Source organism: Nyctereutes procyonoides, unplaced genomic scaffold, assembly GCF_905146905.1.
Source record: "Nyctereutes procyonoides isolate TBG_1078 unplaced genomic scaffold, NYPRO_anot_genome, whole genome shotgun sequence".
Classification (NCBI taxonomy): Eukaryota; Metazoa; Chordata; class Mammalia; order Carnivora; family Canidae; genus Nyctereutes; species Nyctereutes procyonoides.
Window position 1 is genome coordinate 1,309,084 of NW_026575040.1, and position 22,954 is coordinate 1,332,037.

General features: G+C 43.4%; 1 protein-coding gene across 14 annotated transcripts in view; it reads right to left on the bottom strand.

Annotated features, from left to right (window-relative positions):
• Window positions 1-22,954, bottom strand: part of PEAK1 (pseudopodium enriched atypical kinase 1) — a 288,824-nt gene that overhangs the window by 46,846 nt on the left and 219,024 nt on the right. For all 14 annotated transcript variants that reach the window (XM_055319925.1, XM_055319922.1, XM_055319933.1 and 11 more), the window contains one exon: window positions 17,062-20,212. In XM_055319925.1, the coding sequence (XP_055175900.1) occupies window positions 17,062-20,102 (3,041 nt within the window). In that variant the 5' untranslated portion in view covers window positions 20,103-20,212. The remainder of the gene's footprint in view (window positions 1-17,061; window positions 20,213-22,954) is intronic.

Genomic DNA, 22,954 nt, shown 5'->3' on the forward strand with positions numbered 1-22,954 from the left:
TACAACTTCAAAAAATACTTTTTCAAAGCTGGCAAAGCCAGAGGTTTCTCTATACTGAAAATAAGCAATGAGCTAGAAGTTCCTTTACGGTATCTGGCTCTCCAGGACAGTGGTAAGGTGGAAAGGAACCACTCCACTAGCAGCCAGGAGGGTGGTTTATGTAAAGGAGGCCTCACACAGTAAAGCATGCTGCCTCTGGGTCATCAACCCAAAAGAAAGGCTCCAAACAAAACTGGTTTCTCATAGTATGGAGCATTGTAAAATCAAGGTAAGAAGGGGCCTTTCCTTCCATGCATTAGCAAAGACAAAATAAAGTGACACCGCTGAGACCCTCTCTGACACCATTTAGTGTCAAGATTGTAGATCACTGAGTAATTATCAACATGCTTTCAGGAGAAGGAAAATGATCTTTACTGGGCAAAAGTTAATGTAGGCCATTTCTGATTTCAAAGTACAAGTACATATATAAAGTGACATTCTCTTATTTTAGAGTCAATTGAAGAGGTTTCCTAAAATGCTGTTTTTAGGCTCCTAACCTCTCCAGACTTGCTCTTGCCTTTTCTCTTGCCCCAGTCTCATTATTACTAAAAGAAAGCTCTCTTTTCCATTATCAAAAGGGATTGGTAAAGGTTGGTTCAGAAGCCACGACTCTGCCCCTCCTTGTCTGTTTTCCTCCCAAGGGATGGGCTATTTACAGTGCCTCCGCTGCCGCGAAAACCACGGAAAGAGTCGCTGCTCTTAAACCACGAGGAATTCCCTGGGCCTGCTCCCCACATACACGAAGCGTGGCTCTGTGTTCCTGATGGCTTCCGAAAACAAAACACGGATGCTAAAAAGCAAGAAATGTTAAAGACTCACCCACTGTACTCACTCATACAATTCCCCATTAAAGGATATTCCACAGGGCCTTCTTCGGTCTGTTAATCATGTTCTGAAGCTCTGAGGTACCAGAGATCCCACTGAGCTCAGGATGACTACAAGGTGGGTAAGATACTAGCTTCGAATTCTGCACCTTAATATCAGCCACTGCACCTTGACCTTTACCTTACGGGTTTGGTCTGGGAAATGTGCCAAACTACCTCTGGGGAGCTAAGCAAAGTGAAAACTAGTTTTATTAACTCTTTGAGGATCAGGGCAGCACAACCTACATTCCACATAAAGATTAGTTTTCATAAGCACATTTTAAATAAGTACACTGGTATATTAAGTCACCAATTAAAATAATCATCAACTATAAAGCACTGTGCAAAGAGAGGTGATGAAAGTAAAATCACAAGGAATTGCAAATGGATGCTAAGATGTTTAATCAGCAGTGACAGCAGAGTCTAAAAGGAAGAATTAAAAAAAAACACGTATGTCACGTCTTGATGCTTGAGGGAGGAACAGCTCTTTGTATGATGAAAATGGTAAAAGAGAGATGGGAAAGGGAGAGGCTTTGAGGGTTCAAGCTTAGATGTGGTAACATGCTATGACTAAAAAATGAGAAAGAATTGAGAATAGCACCAGAAAAGGTTGACTCAGTCACTACGTATCAATAGACAAGTTGTCTAGGAAGAAAGAAGGAAGTAAAATCTGACAATTTATCTAAGGCATATTAATTTTATAAGAGAATATAACTTTTAACCATTTTTTGTTTCATATTTAGATATGAAGTCAGAAAACCCTCCCAAATAGTAAAATGACACTTTCCAAATACAGACTTTCTCTCCTAACAAACTGGGTTCACCACCAATATTTCATCTAGAAATATTTTTTTTCAGATACCACTAATTTTAATATACATCCTGATTTTCATCTAGAAATATTTAAGATAATGGAGAAAACACCAAAAATGGGAAGCAGAGAACCAGGTTCTGATTCCCTATTACTTGATCATCTGTACAAACATCATGAAGGAGAAAATGAACAAAATGAAAATTTCCCCTATTTCATCCATGAGACAGGTTTAAAAAAAAATCTTTAAAATGAAATGACAAGAAAGCTACTAGAATTTCTAATACACTATATCTTAGTATATCTTGAAATAAAAAAATATGACAAGGATAACTATATATTTTTTTCAGGTAAGTACAATTTGATATTCATTGCTACAAAACAGAACTATTAACTGATAAATGGCCCACAAAGAAGAAGTTGTGGCTTTTCTATTTCTACTGGTTAAAATAATATTGAAACAATCCCCAGCTCTCTAGTGGTAGGCAGGATGTCTAAGTAACTATGGCGTTGACATGGAGGTCCCTAATTGTCAGGCTGGGTCAAACGGTGACTTAGCCTGCTCTTCTCCAGGAGCATCCACTCTGTTTTCATTATGGAGAACAACACAAGTTTGCCTGGAGCTCAAACACTTCAATTGACTTTTTCATTAATGACCAGTTTATAATTGAGATTTGGAATATCTGACCCGACACTTAAAATATCACATCATGATCTCCACAAAGACATCTCATTTTCCAAACATGGAGAATGAACTTAGGGTATTCAAAGGAAACTATAACATGGTTACAGGTTGGGCTGTTATACAAACGAATCCCTTGGTAAGGTTATCTCTCATTAGTCTGCAACATTCATACATAATTCAAAGCTGCACAAGCAATCTCCTGTGGGAAGCTCCCTTGGCTTACCCAGGTGGTAGGTTTAATCATTACACCATCAAATAAAAATGATCTTTTTTTTTTCCCCTGGCAAATTCATTCCAGACAGATTTTTGTAAAAATTCTGTTAAATGTCTGAATGTACTTTTTAAAAAGGCAAATCAAATTCCGCATTAGCGTCCTTTATGCATCCAAGTATTTCCACAATTTCAACTTTATCTTCAAACCCAACCACTTCCATTCAGCTTCAGAAGGGACAGTAAATGAAATCAAGCTTCTACAGAGACTATCTGCCTCTTTGGGCAAACGGTATTCTAAATTCCCATTTGCTAGCTCTCTTTGGCAATGACATGTGTCTCTATTTGCTCAAGACAGTCAATTAACAAATGTGTGATTTTCAAAACCTCTTTTTACCCCTAAAATTCAGATCAAAGCATATCAGAAACAGCATATCACAATTTTGTTAACTGTCTTCAGAGCTGCATATTTCTGGGGTTGCTGGGGATGATGGACATTTGCAGAAATGGAATATATACCAACACATGTGGAGAGTTGAAATTTATCAAATCTCACACCTTTAATCTATCAGAAGGAGGAAAATCTCCGTCTCTTCCTGTCTCTATAACCCCCGCCAATGTGACATTTCGTAATCCTATCTTAGTTTCCAGGTCATCAACTTGATTTTGCTACATTTTCCAATTTCTGGCATTCTCAGGTAGAAAAGTGTTGTGTCCATTGATCACTATCTTAGTGCCTCCAATTTTCCACTAAGCCTTCTGTAGTCTTCCACTGAAAACTTCAAACTTCTTCTCCTGATAGAGATTAACCTTTAACTGAGATCTCATGAGTTCTTCCTAACATGTCTGCCAGAGGCTGGTCAAACAAAGGTGCTCTTACTGGTGTGAATGAAGTGGCAAGGTCTTGGAATGGGGAAGACTGGCAGCCATGTGCAAGGTCTTGAATAGACTCTAATTTTCAGACACTGCATGGTTTCACTTTTTTTCTTTTTAAAACAGATACGAATAGCAAATTAAAAATGTCTTTAAGGCACCAGACCGTAAGACAACAAAGCAGATAAAAACACAGGCCACTGTAAATCACTGTCATCTTCATAATACTAAGAAAAATTACAGTTTTATAATCCTATGAAATTCAAAGAATGGTATCTGTGCTAATTAACAAAAGATAAACCAATCTTGGAAAAGAGCAATAAAAGAAGGCTTTCTCAATAAGAGAGTTACAGGAAGAGCTTCTCATCATCATTTAGGCCTTGGCTCACTTCTAAAGAATGGTATGAGATCCTGATGTATATTTCCTGAAAAGGCAAGATTTAGGAGAAAATACAAGCCTGTCCAAGAGGGACTACCCAAGGGAGGATCTGGGCCCTTGACTTTTTAGGCATGCCCAGAAGCACTGGGAAGCAAGTCACTATACCATTTCCACTTTCCTCTTATCTCCCCCAACTGCCTGTCTGCCCTTGGGGTCAGGGGAGGGAGTCATTTGCCTCAGGTAACACAACTGGTAAAGCTGAGATTAAAACCCAGCAGTGGGCAGTCCGGGTGACTCAGCGGTTTAGCGCTGCCTTCAGCCCAGGGCGTGACCCTGGAGGCCTGGGATGGAGTCCCACGAGTCCAGTGTCAGGCTCCCTGCATGGAGCCTGCTCCTCCCTCTGCCTGTGTCTCTGCCTCTCTTTCTCTCCATGTGTCTCATGAATAAATACTATGTCAATTGTTATCAGGCTTTAATGTGCCTAAGAATTACCTTGCGAATTAGCGAAGATGCAGACTTGCGGCTCCCACCCCCCAGGGACGGATTTAACAGCTCTGGAGGACGGCCCAGGAATCAGAATTTATACAAACACTCCAGGAGATTCTGGCACAGTTGGTCCTTGGGCCAAACTCTGAGAAAGTATACTTACGTCCCCTTCCCCAGGAGAACAGGGCAAGAAGTATAAACAGGATCAAGATGCAAAAAGTAAGAAAATTTTAAGTTATGAGCATCACTGCTCAGAAGTGATATAGCCCAGAAGTGACATAAAGGGAAATAAAATAACTTAAATAGTCACAGATGAGAGATTCACAATGGGCTATTAAAAAAGGGTGTGTGTGTGTGTGCTGTTTTGAAACTAATCCTTACCTTCTGGGGTTTATTCTTTGAATACAATTATACAAACTCACAAAATGTTAGAAAATAAGGATTTGGTCTAGTATGACACTGACGATTTTTATTTGAAGCCCTGGCTGGATAAAGTCATCTCTGACAGTAAGCAGCGGCATCTGTGACAGCAGCGATAGGCTGAGAGTCCCGACAGGCAGCGCCACCTCAATTCCCTAGTATCAACAGAGGACGGGATGAGCACGAAGGGCAGACCCCTCTGACTGAGAAAGCTGCTACCAGCAGGGGACCTCAGACCTGTATCCTCTACTTAGCTGGCCACGGTTCTCTTCCTAGAATCTCTGTTTTGTTCTGCTGTTCCTCTGTTCCACATCCTTGTGACCCATCAAGGTCACATCTGAACTACCTACGGGTCTTCAAGGTCTTGCACAATGAGGCTGCAATGTATGTTTCCAGCCTTATTCCAAACTTTCCAAAACACAAACCCATTGTATGTCCACACTGTAACTCCCTGTCTCTTGGACACACCATATTTCCCATCTTTGCTGAAGCTACTTTCCCTCCTAGAGCTGCTTCCCTTCTTCTCTCCATCCATTTCAGACCCAGACAGTCATTAAAGACTCCTTAGGCCTCACGCTGCCCAAGAGGTCTTTGTGCCCGCAGGGACTCTTCCTTCTCTGAACACCCACAGCAGGTGTTCTGGATGAACGTTTGTGTCCCCCCTCCCCGAATTCATATGTTAAAGCTTGAAACCCCAGTGTGGCTATATTGGGAGATGGGGCCTCTAAGGAAATAATTAAGATGAAATGAGGTGATAAGGTTGGGACCCTTATACTATAGGACTGCTATACTGACGACAAAAGATACTACAGAGCTTGATGTGTCTCCCTTCCTGTACACAATTCACCGAGGAAAGTGAGGACATAGCGAGGATGTGGCCGTTCTGTAAGCTAAGAAGAGAGCCCTCACCAGAAACCAATTCAACTGGAACTTTGACCTTGGACTTCTGGCCTCCAGAACTGTGAGCAAATATATTTTTTGTTGTTTAAGTCTGTGGTATTTTATTTATGGTAACCTGAGTAGACTCATACAAAGAGACTGAGAATTACAGCAAACACTCAGTAAATAGCTGTTGAATGAATTGAATCAGGTGGGATCTAAACAGCAAAGCACCCGAGGATGTCACTTAAGGATCTGGATCCACACTCCTCCCAGTAAAACTTTGTCCTGTACCACTATGGAGAATGGGGTCAGGACAGGTTCCAATGTGGAGCAGGACATCTCTCTGATGCAGACTGGAGCTCCACCCATGTGCCAGCAGCACAGAAAGGAGTGGGGGTGGGGAGCTGATCGGCGTGCATTGCTGTCCTCGTGTTGTGTTTTTTGGCAAGCCTTTCTCCCTGCTGCTAACAAATCACCATTATAGAAGCACCATATAAGAACCAACTGCTTGTGCTGGAATTAAACCTTTAAATATTACCTGATAACTCTAATCAATACTGTACTGCAGTTATGCTAAATAATCACTGACTGAAACTGTGGCCTAGAGGTCTGAATACAGGCCTGGAAATTAGAAACTCAAATTTCATTGCAGCACTGCCACCATGGCTACTCTGCCCCCGCCTCCCATCCATCTATAAAATGAGTATAGTGACATTTATAGGAGTATGTATTAATTAGGAAATTCACAGAAAGTGCTCTGAAGAGAATGAACAACTATGTTCAACTATGCCAATATTGAGTACCTTAGAACTGCTTGACAGCTCAATGAATCAGTACCTATCCCTTACTGGTCATAGACGTACCACCTTCTTGTACTCAGGCCGACTTTATAAAAGACATGGCAGGCTCAGCAATCACCAGCAAGAGTGCAACAAACAAACAAACAAACAAACCACTTAGGGGCCAAACACCTCTGAAGTCAAAGTCTGGCTCTGCAACCTCCTGGCATAGCGGCGCTGGGAATGTTGATGAGCCTTCGTTTCTCAGTACCCTATAAAATAGGAAGGATGCACTGTCATAGATATTGGGACAACTGAGATAATGTGGGTGAAAGTGTTTTAAGAATTATATAGTAAGATCCTGGAGTTTAACTTCAGATACATTAGGAGAACAAGGAAACAAAACTGACCCCAAAGGTGGGGGAAGTCTCAGCTGGAATATTCACTTTGGAATATATTCATTATGAGACTCTAAGCAAGTGGCTTACTTCTCTGGAGTTTTATCATCTTCCATAAGGGAAAGGAATGTAAAGCTGTCTGAAGACCACCCCATCATGGTGCGCACAAACATAACCATTCTGCATCATTCTGTGATTAGGACAAAGAGATTTATCAGCTCTTTGTAAAACATGATTATTTAAAATTTCAATAGTAAGGGCTTTATGAACTCAATCTAACTTTAGGAACAGTGTGTCAGCAAATGCAGATGTGATCTTTATAAATGCTTATAGTTCAGAAGCTTCTTTAGAGGAAGGAATATATGATCAGGAGATCAAGCAGCTATTCTCAGCTTCTGTCTTCAATTTTTTTTTAAATCTTTATGAGAAATAGGAATTTGATTTTCAGAGGCCAGTCTGGTCCTAAGCATGAAAAGATGACTTTGATAGGATTCTCTTAGTAGAGATCAAGCAAATTAAGATATAACTGGAGCATAAGCATTAAAAGTATGTCAAGTTTCTAACTAAACTTTATAGAGAGAAAGACATTCCATTCTACCACAGTCTAAAAAGTGCTTACTTTTCTTCATACTATATGCACATACATACATGTACATAAAGAGACCCCGGCTCTGGGTACTTCAGTGAATTGCAAACCTGTGTAGTGTTTGGATAGAGTGGATACCAGCCACCAACATGCCTGATAACCACAGGCCAATCAGATATTTGAGCTTGGCCAAGTCTCTGAACTAAGCTCAAATATCTGATTTTCTGGGAAGAGTCAGTAATAAATATTTTAGGCTGTATAGGCCATATGGTGTCTGCTGCACCTAACCTTGCTGTTAGAAGTGCAAAAAGTAGCCATAGACAACATACACACGAATGAGTGTGGCTGTTTTCCAATAAAACTTCATTTAGAGAAACAGTGACAGGTTGGATTTGACTTGTAGGCCACAGTTCTCCAACTTTTGGTCTATATCCTTGAATCTTGAAGTGGATTAGAAGACTCCTAGGATTGACTCCTGGGTTATTGAGGAATGCAGCTTAGTTCTAAGGACTCTAAGAAGATCAAAAAGATCTTGGAATGATAAAGGGAGGGTTTATACAGATGAAGGGTAGTCCTAAGGGATTAAAGGTATGCCAAATCTTATCTGCCTGTCCAAAACAGAAGTTGGCAGAGGTTTGGACAAAATCCCAGCAGTAAGAAGCATAGTTGAATTCTTGAGATGTTTCTGGGAGTCCTAGAGAAATCAGACTTACATGATACGCAGAAACATATGCTGGGGGTCTTTGCTAATTAGGAACATGATGTTCAGGGCTGATGATGCTAGAAAGGTTAGCCAAAAAAGGCCATTATGTGGGCAAATGAGATCCTTAACTTTGGCTGGGAGTATTAGTTATTTTGAGTGAGTTACAGTTATTTTCTTAGGCATTGCTAAGGTTTTCTAATTGATCAGAAAAAAATTTTTGAGATAAATTTTTAAGGACTTGTGATTGGCGATAGATACTGCCTACCAATTATAGAATAAAGATGATTTTAGTCAACAATAAATTTACCACACAGCTTATTGAAAAGGCTACTAAAAAGACATACTTCAGGAAGAAGGAAATTGAATCCAGAAGGGAAGAGTTAAATAAGATGGAATAGTGTAAAAAAAAAAAAAAGTGATAAACATATGAAAAAATCTAAAATAAAAAAGGACGATGTGACAGGTAATTACCGAGTGGGAAGTCTCTTAAGAATGGGCAGTCAGTGAAGAATCTTCTGAGGAAGTGACATTTAAATTGATACTGAATGGGGTGCCTTGGAGGCTCAGTTAAGTGTCCAATTCTTAACTTCAGCTCAAGTCATGATCTCAGGGTCATGAGATCGAGCTCCAGGTCAGGCTCTGTGCTGGGCAGGGAGCCTGCTTGGGACTTTCTCTCCCTTTCCCTCTGTCCCCCACCTCCTGCTCTTTCTCTTAGATGGAGAGATAACTGAATGACAAGGAGCCTGCCATACAAAGATCTGAAGAAAGCATTCCAGAGAGAGAGAACAGCTGATAAAAAAAGGATTATGTTTGAAGAGCAGAAAGAAAGAAAACTGTATTGTGAGAAATTCATGAACAAAGGGATGAGTAGGAGATAGGTTGAACAGGTAGGCAGAGGTCATATTATGTATGAACTTTCTTCACTGTGTTGACACTATGGGATCTGATTTGATCTATACTAGAGAGATTAGATTAGAAGGGGCAAGAGAGGGCAGCCCGGGTGGCTCAGCGGTTTAGCGCTGCCTTTGGCCCAGGGTGTGATCCTGGAGACCTGGGATTGAGTCCCGTGTCGGGCTCCCTGCATGGGGCCTGCTTCTCCCTCTGCCTGTGTCTCTGCCTTTCTCTCTGTGCATCTCTCATGAATAAATAAATAAAATCTTAAAAAAAAAAAGAAGGGGCAAGAGATTAAAGCAGGGAGATCAATTAGGAAAATACTTTTCCTAAATGGAGAAGGAAAATCAAATGAGATGATGGTGGTATGATTGCTGATATTTTGCATGTGGGGAGTGAGGGGAAAAGAAGCACTAAGGATGATTCCTAGTTTTCTGGAGTAACTGGACGGATGGTGGGACCATTTACCAAGAAGGGAAGACTTGGGATAGAACAGATTTGTAGGGAAAAATAGAGAATTGTTTTGGATAGGTTTCATTTGAGACATCCTCCATTTCATGTTCACGTGGAAATGCCAAATGGGTAAGTATGTGAATCATGAAGAAGTCAGGGATGGAGTCATCAGACTATATCCAGTACTTAAAATCTTGACACCATAAGCTGTTTAGCCAGGAGTTAGCCATTAAAGTTTAAAGAATCTTTCCTGGTATATGGTCATAATGGAAAAACAAACAAACAAAAAAAACCAAACACCTTTTTGGAGATACATACTGAAACATTTACAAATGAAATCTCTGGGATTTGCTTCAAAATAAAGGGGGGAGGGAAGGAAATAAATGTATAGATTAATCAAGAATGACCATAAACTGATAATTGTTGAAGTGTGGTTTTGGGGTAAATGGTGGTTCATTTTACCAATTTATCTTCTTTCGTATATGTTTAAATTTTTCTTTTTAAAAATTTTTAAAAAAGCTTTTATTTATTTATTCATGAGAGTCACACAGAGAGAGGCAGAGACACAGGCAGAGAGAGAAACAGGCTCCCCACAGGGATCCTGATGGGGGACTCGATCCCAGGACTCCAGGATCACGCCCCGAGCAGGAGGCAGATGCTCAACCACTGAGCCACCCAGGCGTCCCATGTTTAAAATTTTCTTTCACAAAAACTTTAAAATGAAAATAAATAAAAGGACCCATTTTAAGGTGGTATCCATTAAAAGGTAGTCCTATAGTGACAGGTGACTGATCTCATGGTCAACATTATAAACAAGGCACTGTGAAAGAAGGGAAGCCAGAATAACTGAGGTTCAAGAGTAAGCAGGTAAATAAGATTAAACAGGTGACAAAGGAAAAAAAAGAGTCAGACACAACAGGTGACAAAGGTTACATATATACGGTCTTCAGCCCTGTAAATACTTGGATTTACGTTTAAGAAAGAACACTCGGCCGTTCTAAAAATATACCATAGGCACAAGACATTCAGCAAGGATTATCTTAAATTCTGGTGCCCTACAAGGAATTTGTAAAGACGGCAACTCTATTGCTAGATGCTTTACAGATGTCAATATAGTCCTCACAGTAGCTCCGTGAGGTAGGTATTATTATCGCTATCATACAGGCTGGGAATCTTCAGCTTAGAGAGGGTGTCAAAACTCACAAAACTACCAGTGGTACAGATGGAATTCAAATCTTAGTCTGATTCCAGTGCTTGCATTTCTCTTACTATGTAATATTATTTCCATACTATGGACACCAAAGAGTTGCAGAGATGGTAGGTAGGCTATTGCTTCTCAAAACAATAGTGGAGGGATTCCCACCTGATCAGAGACCAGAATAACCATCAAACTAACTTCTCTTGATGCCAACTAGCCAGAGAGCCATGATGCCAATGGATGTATTCCTGAGTCAAAATTTGACTAGTATCCCTGTTACTAGTATTCCCACTTTCTAGTCCATTTTCAATTGTACCGCCAATAGAGAGTTTATTAAAAAAAAAAAAAAAAAAGTTGAGGCACCTGGCTGGCTCAGTCGGTGGAGCATGTGACTCTTGATCTTGGGGTCGAGAGTGTAAGCCCCATACTGGGTGGAAAGATTAAATAAAATCTTAGAAAGAAAATTAAAAAATTTAAAAAGACACACTACTTTCCTCCTTAAAAACTGTTTCTGCTCCAAAATCTACAAGGGCCCAATATTTCAACATATCACGCAAGCCTCTTCATAGTTTGTCTCTGAAGTTCTCAAATTTTTTGTTCTCAGGATTCCTTTACACTTAAAAATTACTGAGGAGTGCAAGGGCTCTTGTTTATGTGAATTCTACTTGTTGATATTAGAAATTAAAAATGAGAAAATTTAAAAAGTTACCAGTTCATTTAAAAATAATAAACCCTTTCAAAATAGTAACCTAAATAACATTGTTTTCAAATCTCTTAAAATCCGGCTTAATGGAAGACAGCTGAATTCTCGTGGGTGCTTCTGCATTCAACTGGCTGTGATATGTTGCTTTGGTTAAAGTACAGTTCACCCTTGAAACAATGGGGGGGGGGTTTCGGGGTGCTGCCCCTCGTGCAGTAAAGAATCTACACATAAATTTAACTCCTCCCAAATGTACTACTAGTGGCCTACTATTGAGAAGTCTTATTCATAACATAGCCAATTAACACATATATTTTTTTAAAGATTTATTTTTGACAGAGAAAGAGAGAGAGAGTCAAGTAGGAGGGGCAGAGAGAGAGGGAGAGAGAATCTGAAGCAGACTCCACACTGAGTGTGGACCCCGATGAGGGGCCTGATCTCAAGACCCTGAGATCATGACCTGAGCCAAAACCAAGAGTCAGCAGTTTAACTGACTGTGCCACCCAGGCATCCCCAATTAACACATATTTTGTATATGGATTATATGCTGAATTCTTATAATACAGTAAACTAGAGAAAAGAAAATGCTATTAAGAAAGTCGTAAGGAAGAGAAAATACATTTATAGTACTGGGTGATATTTATAAAAAAAATCCATATATAAGTAGGCCCATGCAATTCAAACTCATGTTGTTCAAGAGCCAACTATATATTAAAATAATTTGATGTCATCCAGATATATAGGTAGGAAAGGTAGTAATTATTTTAGATAATTGCTGATGTTCTTCTTGGTACTATAGCAGAGCTAGATAGATGGAAGGTTACTTACAATGTGGAATCTGAAACCACATCAGTAAACTTTTGGACTCAGTTACATTAAAATCTCTTGGTCCGAGCAGCCCGGGTGGCTCAGTTTAGTGCCGCCTTCAGTCCAGGATGTGATCCTGGAGACCCGGGATCGAGTCCCATATCGGGCTCCCTGCATGGAGCCTGCTTCTCCCTCTGCCTGTGTCTCTGCCTCTCTCTCTGTCTCTGATGAATAAATAAATAAAATCTTAAAAAAAATAAATAAAATCTGTTGGTCCAACTTATAGTCTCTTTTTTTTTAAGGATTTAATTAATTTATTTGAGAGACAGAGCAGGTGTGTGTGTGTGTGTGAGAGAGAGAGAGAGAGAGAGCGAGAGAGTGCATGCATGAGCAGAGGGGGGTAGCGGGAGAAGCCGACTCCCCGCTGAGCAGTGAGCCTGACACGGGGCTTGATTCCGGGACCCCAGGATCATGACATGAGCTGAAGGCAGACGCTTAACTGACCGAGCCACTAGATGCCCCCCAACTTGCAGTTTCAATGGATATTTTACTTATGCATAATTTTGCAATATCGTACACTGGGTCATTTGGAAATCATAGTTCACTGAGTTATGCAGATCTTCCAAATGTTGACACATTTCATTATATGAACCTTTTTATGCAAATACTGACACCACCAATCCCAGAAAAATCTCTAAGTATTAGGAAGCTGTCAAGGTCATGGTAACAGATAGAGGTTTTCTAAAATTCTTATTTTAATTTGAAAGCCTGAACTTTTTTTATTTTTATAATTGACAACAAATACTGTCAGTTGTTCTCCTTGAAGTCAGAAGCTTCCTATGTCCATTCTTAAGAAAATATCTTCCAAACACTCAAGTCTGAATAGCCAGAGAGGGTCCACCACTTGTTCTTTCAGGGTAGTCCATGAAAAAGGCAGCTAGTTCAGCTTTGTAACTCAAACCTTGAACCTCAAACTATTTTTCCTTGTGATGACCACCATACTCTGGTATGCAATGGAAGTAATTTATGTGTACTTCCCATTTTATCACATGGAATTTTCAAACGGACATAGTCTCAAGGGTTGAGATCTAATAAAATTTACTACTCCATCAAGGACATGCTTAAATGAAACTGTCTTAAAACTATTTATATAATATTACGCCACGGCTTTGAGCTGTGTTAAGGTACACGCAGTTTTACCTACTATTGTTTTTGTACCATCAGTGCAAATGTCAACGCAGTGAAAAGAATAATGTCTTATCATGAAAATGGTGACACTGCATTTTGATTCTGCCTTAACCTCATTTGAAGAGCCACCGGTCTATTCATTATCCTTTTCCAGCCACCGGTCTGGAATCTGCTATCATCTTCTCTGTGACTCTGCATATATTGTTCCTTTGCCTACAGTGTCTTTCCCAAGCAGCAGGAAAAATCCTGTCTTTTAAGATCTGGTTTGTATTTCATTTCTCAGCGGATCTAATCACTGCCTTTTATGCTCCTGCACCACCACACACATACACTGCTTTAGCACTTACTACATTGAAGGCAGAGGGGCTACTGACATCTTGAAGCACCCAATCTGTGCCAGACCTTGTGCGAAGTCTTTGATGTATTTTGCTTTTATATCCTCACACTGGCTCCATGTGAGAGCTGTCCTATCACTACAAACTAACTGCATGTCCTTCACTGTACACTGAAGGACCGGACAAATAGCTGAAGTAAGGTCAAACCTAAGCCTGTTATTTCACCGGTGTGATAATCTTTCCCCCTATATATTGTCCCAATGGCACATATATGGCACAGTTAAGATACTCATTTTTTTCACCTGAAGAAAAATAAATGAATTTAATGACAATCTAATCCCATAATAAAAGGCTTTAAAAGTCCCTTATCTTTTAGGGTCTGGCCTTCAGTTGAGTATTTTTCACATCTTATAGTTTGGATTTGGAATCTTCATTACTTTAAGAAAAACTGGAATTTTCATTTCTTCCAGTAGTGTGTTCCCAGCTGTGGGATGGCAATTTAACAAGTACACTGCTGTCAAGCTGGAAACACAAATGTTGACATTTGACAGTAACATTTTTCCCTTTCAGAGTTCCTTCAAGTAAATATCAATGGTGTATCCAAGTAAATCAAGCAATTTTTGAGAATGCAAGTGGTGTATATTTTTCAATGAGTATCCATGTTTATTTCAAAACTTTCCAAAAAGTTTTTAAAAAATTATTTAAAACCTATTTTTCTCCTTAGTCTGAGACATTATGCAATGTGCCAATTCTAGAGTGTCTCTAAGAAAAGCTTAATACCTCAAAAATGCTTTACTTAGACTACAGCACATTATCTCGAGATTCCGAATGGTGGTGAGATCGGTGGCTCTGGAAGTGCAGCCCCACGGCCAGCAGCCTCAGCAGCACCTGGGGACTGGTTCGAAGTGCAAATGATCAGGGCCCACCCATAGCACCTCAGAGCAGCTGCATCAGAAACCTTCCAGGTGGGGCCTGGCAACCCCTGCTTTACCAGCTATCGAGTTACTATGATGCCTGGTGAAATCTGAAACCAATGGGGCAAACCAACGGCATTTTTGGATTCTTGGATGATATTTAAGGTTTATTTACTTATCTGAGAGAGATCGTGAGTGCAGGTGTGGTGCACATGTGGGGCACAGGGAGGGGCTCAGAGGAGAGGGAGAGGAGATGCAGATTCCTCACTGAGCGTAGAGCCGGCCTTGGGATCCACCAATCTCAGGCCCTGAGATCATGACCTGAACTGAAACCTAGAGTCAGGCTCTTAACTGACGAGTCACCCAAGTGCCCCTCACGGAGTTACTTATTAAGAACTGGTAAATTCTGGAAATACGACTGGCTCCTGCTTTAGCAAATCTGTGACAGTATCAGCTGGGTAGTAAAGGGGTCTGCTATGCCAAGCGCCACACACCGTGGCCTGCAGCCAAAACAGAGACTCTCCTTCCACAGGAAGAGAGGCCCAATCTCTGCTTGGCTCTGCCTTCCAGGATGCGGATACACACGCCACAGCCATACTTAATGAGGAGTGAAGCCATTTATTGATCTGTGAGGACTGTCGCACATAAGTATCTCCAACCATGTACTCTTTAAATTGCTTTCTTCCTAAATAAAACAGTAACCTGCAATACATGGGTTTTATTACTACCGGAGCATGACATTCTATCATCCACCTTCAACCACCAAGGGCAACACTCCTCTTCCCAGGAAGGTATTATCACTATTCTACTTGCTTTGCTAGCACGTGGATTTAAGGAAAACAGGAACTTGCTAGCATTTTGGCAACTAATTAGAGGAGTCAAGTAAAAAGGTTATTTTCATAAAGAATATATAAACATTTTTCCTAGAAAAAGTGAAGGCCTTAAGTATTCACTTCATTTTTATTTACACTGTTCTAACAAAAAGCTGCCCTATCATAAGTTTGCTCTCTTTTGAAAAGACAGGGCCAGGCCCGGTAGAGGGGGCTTACTGTAAGACAAGAGGGAGGCCGACTTAGAATCTGATGAAAAAACTACTCAGGGCATACCTCTGCTTAAAAATACCAAGTACTGGGGCAGCCCGGGTGGCTAAGCAGTTTGGGCGCCGCCTTCAGCCCAGGGTGTGATCCTGGTGTCCTGGAATTGAGTCCCACATCGGGCTCCCTGCAGGGAGCCTGCTTCTCCCTCTGCCTGTGTCTCTGCCTCTCTCTCTCTCTCTCTCTCGAATAAATAAATAAAATACTAAAACAAAACCAAGTACTGGGTGCCTGACTGGCTCAGTCGGGAGAGCATGTGACACTTGATCTTGGGGTTGTGAGTTCAAGCCCCACGTTGGGTGTAGAGGTTTCTTAAAAATAAAATCTTAAAAAAGTACCGGGGATATAAGGAAATTATCCCATTTGTTACAAACTCAGGATAATAGTTCTTGTTTTTATGGGCAGTTTGTTAATTTTGCTCACACCACAAACGAGAAACTAAAAACTTAAGCTTCCTAAACATAAGTGTTTATGTGAATGATTACAAGTGAAAAAATAAAAATCGTGTGTGTTTGTTAACAATGAGACTATAGGAAGAATACAAAGTCTAGAGTCAGAGAGACCAAGTTTGAATTCTGGCTCAATTACGAGCTACATAAATCTGCTTAATTCTTAACCTCTCTGGTTTGTTCCCTGATATGAAGAATACAACCAATGTGCAGGGCTGCTGTTTGGATGTGAGGATGTGACATAGGGCTGGGAGTGTGCTCTACCCGATGTAGGTGATCGCAAACAGTTTTTCAGGTATGAGGAAGCAGATCCCTAGAGGACTGGGGTGTGCACTTGCCAGCTGCCGTCAGGCTTCTATGCTGGGTGGATCTCAATCTCAGTAACAAGTTCCCTATCATCCTTGTGTTAAGTAGCTACAAGCTGCTGGCCCCCATCTCCACCCCCTCCCCATTTCCCACAATGCTTGGAAGGAACACAGAGACAGAAAAAAAAAATCCAAATATTCCCTCGGAACACAGGAACACATACAGAACTGACCAACCCCTTGGCGAAAGCCAGAACGAACCATTTGAGGAGCTTCATTCCGTCTACAGTGGGGCCACCATGCGCCCACCTGCTCCTGCCTCTTCCTCACGCTAGCAGAGCATTTCAAAGCAACACAGCACTTACTGCCCTTGAGGGGTCCCGGGCTTGCCGGCTTGCGTGCAGGGCCCCTGGCATTGCGCCGTGAGCTGGCCACTCCGGCTGCAGCTCCAGGGCCGCGGCCCGCCTGTGCGGTGCGAGCCCGCTGCAGGTGCGGCTGAGGCCAGACTGCTGCTTCTGGACAAAGTGGCTCCCAGACAACGTTAGGGACATAAGACAACTTGGCATCTACGCGTGTGCTGAGAGGCCCCGGAGCCTGCCCGCCCGCCACCTACCTGGGAGCCGGCCTCGGCGGCCGGGGTGGGGAGGAGCGGCCCCGGCTCTCGGGCCCGGGGGGCTCGGCTCGGGCTGGCTGGTGCGCGCCGGGCTGGCCGTGGGCAGGGTCACACCTGTACGTGAAGACCAGGGCTGGCCTGTCCCGGGACCCGCCCGGGGCCTCGGCGAACCAGTGGTGGCGCTGCACGGGGGGCGGCGGCAGCATGTGGATGACCGTGCCGTCCAGGCCCAGCAGCCGGCCCTGCTCCCGGCCCTTGTCCCTGGCCTCCTCCTCCTCTGCCTTCCGGCGGCGGAAGAAGCTCTTGAACGATATCCAGCGCTTGGGCCTGGCGTCCGGGGCCCGGCGGCCGGCATCGGGGAGCAGGGCCGCCTCGGCGTCCGTGGCCCTCGTCGGGCTGGCCGGCCCGGCCCGCGGCCCCGGGCGCCTGTGCAGGAGGCTGCCCGGCTGCTGCTGCGGGGGGGAGCTGGGGCGGCGGCCCTGCTCCCCGCGGGCCTGGGCCAGCAGCCTGGGCAGGGGCCCGGGGCCCGGCTTCGCCGGCGGCTCCCTGCGGCCGTGGGGTCGGGGGCCCTCGGTGGCCTCGCCCGTGGCCTGGGCCGCAAGCAGAGACCGGGGTCGGGCCGGGGTCGCGGCCTCGGCATTGGGCGGAGCAGCCTGCAGCTCTGGGCCAGGGGGGCGCCCCTCCAGAGGGGCCTGCGGCGGCTGCACGGAAGCCACGGTCCGCGACAGCGCGGAGCTGGCCTGGTCCCTGGGCTCCCTGGGCTCCCTCGGGCCGCCTGGGCCTGGCGCCTCCCGCCCCTGGGCGCCCTCGGCCGCGGCCCCGGGCTCGGCAGCCGTCCTCTGCGCAGTGGCGGGGGAGCTGTGGCCGGAGCCCGAGCCCCTCTGTGGCGGGGATGGACCTTGGCCAAGACAGCTGTTCAGCTCCTGAACCTTCTGAGCCACCGAGCCCCTCTTGTGCTCTGTGCTGCTTGAGGACCCCTTGGCTTGGGGACATTCGGGGGGTCTGATGGTGCTGCTACCGGATGCTTTGCCGTCCGTTTCTATCTCTTCGTACGTATGGCTTATTATACTTGTGGTTTTTTCCTTCACCGACAGCTCTCCGCTTGTCCCAAGAAAACTTTTGTAAATGGCTAGGTTATCATATGCGTTGGGATTGATGACAATGGGAACTTTGATGGCGTTTTTGGAACTCCGAGCATAAGTGGGCTCGTCATGGATGATAATTGGGAAGGGCGGCATGCCGGCATTGTTGTAACTATTGAATTTTATTTCCGACAAATTGGGCGACTTAACAGGGATCGTTTTCGAGGAAACGTTGGTAGTTGTTGGTGAAGTAGGTGCTGATTTGTGGCAGCTTTTCCTGGGAGGGACGTTGGGCCCGGTCCCGCTGCTGATCAGCTCCACCCTGGGGATCTTCTGGCGCGGGCTGGTGCTGGAAGTCCACACCTCCTGGTACCGGATGGCACTGGAGCTGGGGAAATGGGCGCCCGTTTGTCCTGATGTCAGCGCAGGCGAGGTCACCGGAGAGTTTGGAGTAGAAGAGATTTTTGTCTTGGGGTTGTTGACAGGCCCTTCCAGGTGCTCACTGGCCATGGCTGCCGACACGTCCACGATAGTATACGGCTTGCACAGCGGCTGCTCCAGATTCACGACTCGGTAAGGCTTTGCTTGCTCTTCCACGGGGACAAGGTTTATGGTTACTGCTTGCCCAGCGATGTCCGTAGAGGCTTTGCTTTCTTGCTTCTCAGTCTGTACAGCGATCTTGCCATCCTTCTCTTCCAATCGGAGAGCGAGGACTGCTTTGTGTGTTTCTGGAGCTTTGACTGAGCCTTTGGGGGCTTGTGAGGACTCCTTCTCCTGATTATCACTAGACAGACTTTCACAGCTGGGCTCCCCTTCCTTCATGTCCTTAGGATCTCCTGGGTTAGCAGGAGATACTCCTCCGTTACAGACCTTCTGGCAAGAGCTACTGGCTGTCTCAGAACGTGATTCTTCTGTTAGAGAAGAACCTGGTGATGTAGAGTCAGAGGACACCATGCTCTGAATGCTTCCTGGCCCATAGGAGGCCACAGAGTTCTCTTCATAGCCATTCAGGATTTCATCGTAGCTGTCGTCATAGTCGACGGCACAGATTCTCTGCAGAGACTTATTTCGCAGTGGGACCGTATTCCATTTTTTGTCCACAAAGAATCGAACAGGAGACAAAGTATTTGCCCTGAAGTTAGCAAAGCGGGGCTGCCCTCTCATGCGAATCTCCATGGCCAACAGCTCTTCATCACTCTCATCCCAGCTCTCATGCTCCTCCTCCATGTTACTGAACAGTACATCTTCTTCACTTTCCTCGCCACTAGAAAACTCGGGATAACAGAACCGGCCCCCTTCATTACTGATCACTTTTGTGCTCCCGCTCAGAATCACGTGCTTGCCTGGAGTGTCCTTTATCCCGCCCATCATGCAGCTTGGGGGAAGCTTTCTTTCCAATGATCTTTTATAGCAATCATTTATTCTTCCTAAGAAGGTCTCTCTAGAGTTTGTTTCATTCCCTCTTATCTGAGGGGCGGCATCCAAGCCTGCTATCTCCTTTAACACATCAGTTAGCCCATTATTGTTATTCGATATCTTCTTTGCACTATCATTATTGCCATAAGGCTTAGGGGCATGGCTAAATCCTTCAATGTCATCTTCATTATTATTATTAAGTGGTTTCTGATTCAAGGCCGTCCTGTTTTGGTTCCATCCTATGATGACAGGTTTCTCACAGTGTTCTTGGATAGTAAGTTCACCACATACACTTTGCCCATCTGCTACCATCATAGTGGGCTTCACAGCTATAGTGGGTTTTTTAGCCACAGGAGGACGGAAATTTGCAGTGTTCCTCATGCGGTGGTTATTACTGTGATTGGCATTAGTTTTCACATTGCCATGGGTGACGGGTGCCTTCTCAGGGTCTGGGGGAAGCTGGTGCAAGCTTTTAGGTTTAAAGCAGTTCTTGCATTCACCAGGTTTCCAAACGTGTTCAGTAAAGGTGTTACAAGCAGACATTTTTAAAAAAGGACCTTCACAGACAATGCTTTCCTTTCAGTGCATGGCAAAACTTTCATCCATCAGTTTTCACCTCCCCTAGGTATCATAGCAGCTCTTGTAAGTGTGATCTGTGGGGGAAGAAAAAAAAAGAAAATCTAAATGGAAAAGGCACTATGGAAGCATATCATAATGAATGACTTAAAACAACTGGCTCCATTCATCAACTTTTTCTTAAATTAAAAGATTGAGAGGGCAGCCCAGGTGGTCAGCGGTTGAGCGCCGCTGCCTTCGGTCCAGGGCGTGATCCTGGGGCCCCGGGATCGAGTCCCACGTCGGGCTTCCTGCATGGAGCCTGCTTCTCCCTCTGCCTGTGTCTCTGCCTCTCTCTCTGTGTCTCTCATGAATAAATAAATAAAATATTAAAAAAAAAAGATTGAGAGAGAAACTAATTTGAGCACTTTCTGAACTCTCTTTAGCCAATCAGCATTCTGGAAAGTCTGTTTTGCAGTCTTAATTTTGTACCCTCTCACTGAACTATAATCTATGTGGCAAAGACACTGAGACCTTGTCCTTCTGGGAGGCCTTTGAAACTGCTCTTTTTACCATCTGCCAGCCTGACAGACGCACACTTCTTAGCCCACTGTAGGTTCTTCTTCTTCTACCCACCCTTTCAGTTTTGGGTATCTCATGGACTCCTCAATCGCAATGCATTCAAGATGAATCCTCTGGCTACCTCTTTTCTGAACTCTAGGAGACTTTTCTACTCTAAGCAGCTGTCCTCTCCTCACCAGGCCACCTCCTTCTGTCTTTACCCTATTTAACTTAATGTCACTACCATCTACTTAGATAGCTAAGCTCAATCTTTTTTTTTTTTTAAGATTTTATTTATTTATTTATGAGAGACACAGAGAGAGAGAGAGAGAGAGGCAGAGACACAGGCAGAGGGAGAAGCAGGCTCCATGTAGGGAGCCCGATGTGGGACTCGATCCTGGGACCCCAGGATCATTCCCTGGACGGAAGGCGGCGCTAAACCACTGGGCCACCTGGGCTGCCCGCCAAGCTCAATCTTGACACTGCTTCCATCACTTCTAATTCTGTATCTAACTAACTCCTTAAATTAGTCTTCCCAATTTGACCTATTACATTTCACTGGAACTCTCTCTTGCCATTAGTAGACCCTGCTAGTAGTTCAGAGACTCACCATCTTTGCCTAGATTCCTGTAATAGGCTGTTAATGGGTCATCAAGCCTGCAGTCTCACCCCATTCCAATCCAGCCTCGGACAAGGACTATCAGCCTCATTTGGAAACTTGTTAGAAATGCAGTATCTTCAGGTACAACCCCAGATCGACTGGATCAGAATTCATATTTAATGAGATTCTCAGGTGATTCTATTGTTCTTGTACTACTATCAAATTCACCTTTCTAAAATGCTAAGATGATCAACTTATTATCTACGTTAACTAGTCTGTGGCTTAATCTTACCTAATGCACTGACTCCCAAATGTCAGCTTGCAGACCAGGGGTTGCCAGCTAAATAAGAACCACTCGGGGAAGCACCTTAGGCCTACCCAGTCAATTTCTGAGGGAAGAAGAGTCCAGGAATCTGATTTTTAAACAAGTTCTCCAGGGTTTTTTTTTTTTTTTTTTTTTTGAACAAGGTCTATGTGCATTAAGATGTTGGAACCTCTGAGCTTTAGGGTGGGATAAAAACCCCTCAGGTTTAAATGATACGGTCCTTGCCTCCCTTCTAGCCCTATGTCTTGAACATCAACTAGTCTTATTACACTGTAAATCCCACTGAGCTACTCATTTCTCCTTGGTACTATCAAAGCCACTTAGACATACTTCCACGAACAAGCACTTTCACTTTTAATTGTCTGGCTCCCCACTAGTTTTTGAGCCTCCTTAAGGTCTGGGCTATATCTTATTCATCACAATGTGTCTAGCATAAGGAGATGAATAAATATTGGTTAACTAAATGTGCTGGTTTACTTAAAAAGAACTAATCTTATGACTTTTTTGTCTTAGGCACATAGCTGCAGACTTTCTCACAGAACATCACTACAGTGTTACATTTCTAATGTGGATATTATAATAAAGTTGGCAGTGGGCATGTTCATGTAAGAACTATTTTAATGGCTGAAAAGTTTAACTTTATGTCCCTGTCATGTACAAGGACAGTGACAGGATCCTTGGTTGGATCAGAAATGCAGCTTTTTCCCCTGAGTTTCAGGATGTGCATAAAGAAGGAAATGATGTTTTTTTTTTTTAGCTCACGTGTGTATGTGTATATGCATGCACACACAGAGCTTAGTCCCTGGTGGGTAATATTCATAAAGTACTCTGCCTCAGTGGAAGAAGTACAGACTTAAAGATCAAAGTATTACACACAGAGAGCACAACAACCTGGCCAAAACTCTAGTTCCTTCTTTGTTGGGGATCATCAAATGGTTCTTTTTAACATGGTTAAAACATACTTTTTTCAAGTGTCTGTATGAAAACATTTATTTAGTCTTTCAGACATTCTCAGAGCTATTCCTTGGTTGATAAAACCATTTCCTGCTAGTCTGAGATTGGAATGTTTTGAGCAGGGGAAGAAAGGCATAAAATTAGGATGAAAAAGAACAGGGGCCAGATCATGTAGGGCCATTTAGGCTTTTAAAGATTACAGAGTTTATCCTAAGAGGAGTGGGAAGCCACTGAAGGATTTTAAACAGGGGAAACGCCAAACGCCATGATCCAATTTGCATTTTAAAAAGACAACACTGACCAAAAAACATGAAATACTTAGGCTTAAGTCTAATAAAATATGTGCAAGATGTACAATCTCTATGCAGAAAACTACAAAATGCTGATAAAAAGGTATCA